Source organism: Halyomorpha halys, unplaced genomic scaffold (assembly GCF_000696795.3).
Source record: "Halyomorpha halys isolate HHAL.00 unplaced genomic scaffold, Hhal_1.1 Scaffold110.1, whole genome shotgun sequence".
Taxonomy (NCBI): Eukaryota; Metazoa; Arthropoda; class Insecta; order Hemiptera; family Pentatomidae; genus Halyomorpha; species Halyomorpha halys.
This window is the reverse complement of record NW_027112640.1, coordinates 2,818,015-2,823,469: the sequence shown is the minus strand read 5'-3', so window position 1 is coordinate 2,823,469 and position 5,455 is coordinate 2,818,015. Positions and strand designations below refer to the sequence as shown.

The 5,455-nt window shown below is 28.6% G+C and overlaps 1 protein-coding gene across 11 annotated transcripts in view; it reads left to right on the top strand.

Annotated features, from left to right (window-relative positions):
- The window catches only part of LOC106677861 (uncharacterized), a 28,525-nt gene that overhangs the window by 20,630 nt on the left and 2,440 nt on the right, over positions 1-5,455 (top strand). For 10 of the 11 annotated variants that reach the window (XM_067050456.1, XM_067050448.1, XM_067050450.1 and 7 more), the window contains 4 exons: positions 1,921-2,083; positions 2,286-2,432; positions 3,313-3,444; positions 4,569-4,716. In XM_067050456.1, the coding sequence (XP_066906557.1) occupies positions 1,921-2,083; positions 2,286-2,432; positions 3,313-3,444; positions 4,569-4,716 (590 nt within the window). The remainder of the gene's footprint in view (positions 1-1,920; positions 2,084-2,285; positions 2,433-3,312; positions 3,445-4,568; positions 4,717-5,455) is intronic. The other variant, XM_067050451.1, reaches the window with a different exon arrangement.

Genomic DNA, 5,455 nt, shown 5'->3' with positions numbered 1-5,455 from the left:
CCCCCCCGCCCTACAATGACCTTGACCTAATGCTCATTTTCCTCAACCCGTTAAATACAACTACTATAATAGTTCGACTAACTGCCAAATTGTTGCTACATAAATCAAGAAATGTAGAAAATAATAATTCCAATTAGCATGACTTGACACTGCACCATCCAAACGGCTATTTTTCTAGTCGAAATGTAGGTAAAAATACTTATTTGTATAAAGTAATAATAGTTCAACTAAATGCTAAAAGATAGCAGCACCAATCAAGTTTAGAAGAAAATAGTTGTTCCAGTAACCGCCGCTAGGTAGCAGTACCTTTCAGACAACCATTTTTGAAGTCTAGCAAGAAAAATTTTATTTTATATTAGGATATTAGAAACTTATAGGAGCTCAACAAGTCCGTCTGTCTCTTATGATTATGTTGGAACAAACCTATCTGGTATGTTCCAACACAAGTATTAACTACTGACCCGATCTTTTGAGCTCCTGTAATTTCCTAATATCCTAATACAAAATAAAATTTTCCTACTAGAAATTATTTTCTGGATGGTGCTGGCCTCTTGTGGCTGTTAAAAGAACTACTTTTTTCTACCTTCCATGATTGGTGCTGCTATCTTTTGACCATTAGTTGAAGTATTATTATAGATATTTTCTGGCTATATTTGAACTTCAGAAACGGCTGTTTGGAGGATGCTGGCCTCTAGCGATACTAATTAGAACTATTATTTTCTACACTACTTGATTTATGCGGCTATATTTTGACAGTTAGTCGAACTATTATTTTAACATTTTGAATTATCATTCTGTAGCCTTATTTTTTTAAAATTTATTAATCGAAATTAAAATGGGTGTATATTTTTTCAGTCTTATTTATTTAAGTGTGTTCTTTTTAGTTACTATCCACAAATCATTGTTCATTCCTTAATGCTTTTACAAACTTAGTTAACTGAGAAATTTTAAAATTAATGTTAAAATTTAGTTCTTATTTAAGTATTTTAGTTTTGTTATGAAAAGTTAACTATTTAAAGGGATTAAGAGAGTTAGGTTTTTAACATGTTTTATGAGGACATATGCCCCAAAAAACTTGTTTTAAAGATGAATAGTTCCACTTTGAATAGTAGAATCGGGAAATAAACCAAATATTGTCATTTAATGTATATTATTATTTGATTTAGATTATGATAAAATAATTTCTTCTTTAAATATAAGAAGATGGTCATGGTTGCAGTAAAAAAAGAATAAATAGTTTTAACTACTTAATATCCGACATTTCGCCCCACTTTGCAGAGCTACAAAACAACTATAAAATTACAACAATAAGGTAAATTAAGATAGGATACATATTATGTAAAAACATCACCTAATGCCAAATACCAAATTCCTTATTTTTAATTAAAAATCCACACGCTCAATAAACATAATCTTTTTCAGGGAATGCATTAATGACTATTGATAGCATATCTAGATGTAGAATATAGTAGACGTAGAATAATGTAGCCTGAAAAAAAAAAATTGAATCTAAACCATTGTAACCTATGAAGGATCTGGGGTACTTTGCAATGAAGTACTGTTTTCTGAACAACAGTTATACAAGGATTTGATTTGTTCCTGATCACAATCAACCGCCAGGTTTTTCCCAAATTAAGGTTACCCGCTTTATAGAGGCTGAATGGACATCGGAGTACTTCCAAACCCACAGGGTTGAAACACGGCTACAGTAACAGAATAAATAATTATCTGCCACAGCCGGATTCGAACCCGGGTCTTTGGAGTTGGTAGCACAGCCTCTCACTCGGTGAGCCACCCCGTTCCCCTAATATTGTCTGAATAGTAATTGTAAATATTTTTGTACAAAAGCTTAAAAAGATTAAAATTTATTCAGATTTCTATCCTATGGTTAATTTAATTGATTTATTAATGTTTTCACAGCTACACTTTGGGATATTTCTCAGAGTCTAATTCCAAAACATAAATTTCTTGAGGAAGACCGAATCTGTATGTCGTGTTTAAGCAAGTGTTTTGAAGGACCTGCTTTGCTAAAAAAAGTACCAATATCATCGTTGAAGATTGATGAAGGTCCTTTAAATTTATCGTAAGTTTCAGAATATTTTAAATTGCTTTAGGTTTAAGAATTATAAAAAAAATTTTAGCAGCAAATCTCCATCACTAAGATCGTATTTTCCTCTTATTTTTATTCTAAGTTTATTATGTTAAATGTATTATTTTATGTGCATTGATTAATTAGTTTTATGATTCATAAAGATAAACAATACTGAATTCAATTTGCTCCTCAGATTGAGTCGAAAATACTCTGCAGAAAAACTAAATGTTGAAAATGACAAAGTTTCTGTTAGTAGAAATCGTAAAACAATTGTTGTTACACAGAATTCTGCAAACTCGAATAAAAATGACCCTAACAAAGCTGGAACATCGAGAGCAAGGTATAACGTTATTGAAAATACGAGAATTTTTATTTTTATATTTTTCATTTAAAAGTATTCTTTTTAGTCCTCGGCCTTACATACTCTCAGCCATATCTCTCAACCTGACAGGAGGTCTTTCTCTCAATCGCCCTTATCATTTTAACATTTCTATTTTCCAAACACAACAATTAAAAACTCTTACGGAGCATCATTTAAAGTAATGTAATTTTTTCTAAAATATAAGCCTTAATAGAACTGTTTACATTTGATAGTTTCTGAGATTTCTTTTTCTAAAAAGCAACCTCTAAAAATCAATAGTTTTACATCTCAGGAATTATTTGACATATAGATGTCAATTAGCAATAAAATTGAAGATAGTTAGTTACATTGACCATAAAATAGTTCATAATAAGTATTTCCATAGCTGTTGTAGTTTTCATGATTACCAAAATAAATTCAAAAAATATTGATTTTTCGTTATTTGGAAAAATGTTGCTTTATGAAAATTTTTCTCTCAAAACTTGAGCTATTAAAAAGAACTCATATTTAAGGAAATTTATGCTAATTTAAATAATGTGCTTTGAAGTTTTTTTAATGTTGTTGGTAGACTTAAAGTAATCAAAAACGGGGTGAAATAATTACTTTTTTCTCCTATTGGGCTCTTGGACTAAAAGCTATTTTTTCTCAAAGGTTTTGCTCTGAATAATTCTCCGAGAGCCTTTATGCCTTACAAGTAAATTGTTCACCTTTTAATTATGGAAGTGCTCCTCCTAGATTCTGGCTTGGTATCGACCTTGGTTACAACCCAAGTTTAATTAGTTATAACATGGATTTTTTCTTGTCTTAAATTGAAATCCCTTGAGAAATAATTAAGTAATATGTTTTTTTTACTTTCCAGTGCAAGTCCCAAAGTATCAATTACGACATTGGAATATGAAATAAGTCAAGATCCTCTTAATGAAATAAAAAAGAGAGGGACTAATGTATTGAAGCAAAACGTAAAGAGAAATAGCCCTTACAAACCTACAAGGTGATATCATTTTTGAAATTATGTTTTAATTTTTCCTCCTAAATTATCAAACATAGGATAAAACCAATTTCTTTTTTATGTAATAATTAAGAACATTTATAATTCAAGGAAAAGTAATGGATAATTTTATTATTATTATCATTATTATTCTATGTTCAATTAATTTTATGTTTATGTTTGTTGCATTCAATTTAAAAATCAATACAATCTAAATTCAAAATAATTTTTTTTTTGTACTTGTTATTCATATAGCTTGTTTCATTTTTCGTTCCTTTAAATATATCTTGAAAAGCATACCATTTCTAGTGTGTTGTTGTTTACTGAATCTTTATTGTTTTTTCTGAGTTTTCGCTATGTAGACTACTTAATTACCTTCTAAATGAACATTCAAAAATTTTCAGAGATTTATAGCTTTCAACTTATTTGAAAAACTTTATCAGTTCACAGATTATCATGTAAACCTGCACAAAATACTTCAAAAATGTTTCTATAAGTATGGGTACTAAGCAAATACGACATATATTTGCTAATACTGCTCCAATTTATTAATTTATTATTTGCTAACCATGTGAATGTATATTTAATTTAACATAGAATTTACACTTTTTGAGTCTTTTATTCCTGCTTTTTCTCAAATATTTGCTTCATGTACATAAAGTAGTTTTGGTGCTATAGACTGTAGAAAAACAACTTTTTCAGTTGTTATACAGTCTTTTTCGCACATAGGATGACCACTTTGGTACACAAATGTTGGGAGTCTAAACTCTAAAAAAAAAAGACCTCAGAATCGATTCATCCCTTTGAGAGATAATCTTGTCGCAGACTAATGACCTAAAACATTTTTTAAAACTGCACATTGGAAGTTTAACATGACTACAATTCTTTCTATAGCTTGTAGTGGAAATAAAGTAAAAATTCAGTTTTTAACTCGATACTTTTTCTACTCACTGTTGTATAAGCAATCTTATTTTGATCAAAAATTGCCATTCATTTTCTTGAATCAACATAAATTTCTACAACAACTTTTGAATATATTTCAGACAAACATATTTCAATTTAAATTCATAATTTAACTAACTATTATCAATTTTATATATTTATTTTTTTTTTACATAAATGAAAAGACTGCTTGGAAGTACAGTTCGTTTAACTGACAAGAGAAATGTAAACACTATTATTGGGAAAAAAGTAACATCAAATTTAACAGCAAAAGCAGATATTGATAAAAATTTTTATTTGACTCCAGAGAAAAAACTTAAAGATCTAAAATATGTAAGTTATAGAGAGAATGTTGGAATTATTATCATCATCATATATATATATATATATATATATTGTATAATCATATTGTCTCATTAGAGATCAAAGTGATTGAGTGACATTGATAAATATAGTAATTGATTAATTTTACCACAAACCCAATGATATGTTATATTCTTAAACATTTATTGCCTCCAGTGGATATAGTAGAATGTGATTGTGTGGTAATAATAAGTATTCACAAACTTGGTTTGTTTATCTTTTGTTGAATAAAGAAATAAGAATATTATTTTCCTCGAGACTAAACTTAACTTTGTTAAATAAACCATTTTCCATTAGCTAACATATGATATTTTGTAATTCATATTATATGTTATTTTGTTATTGCAATATTTATAAAACATTGAGATAGCACTCTCCAGTATTCTCCAGCCACAAGCCATTAGTAAACAAGTTTTTTATTATGGTCATGAACAACGGTCTCAAATTTTGTTCCATAAACACTACTAATCCTGCCATCTACAGTTTATATTTATTACATTGTAAAATTTGTGATGTAAGTAAACCAACCTAAATAATAATCAGACATCTATATTTAACAATCTATTAGGGAAACACAATAACTGATATACATAATGAAACTCAGCATTTAAAGAATAATTAATGATATGGGTATGTTGGAATGATGAGCTAATAGGTCTAGGCCCATTATAGGTCTATACTTACATTAGGTAAGTAACACTAGGTCTAG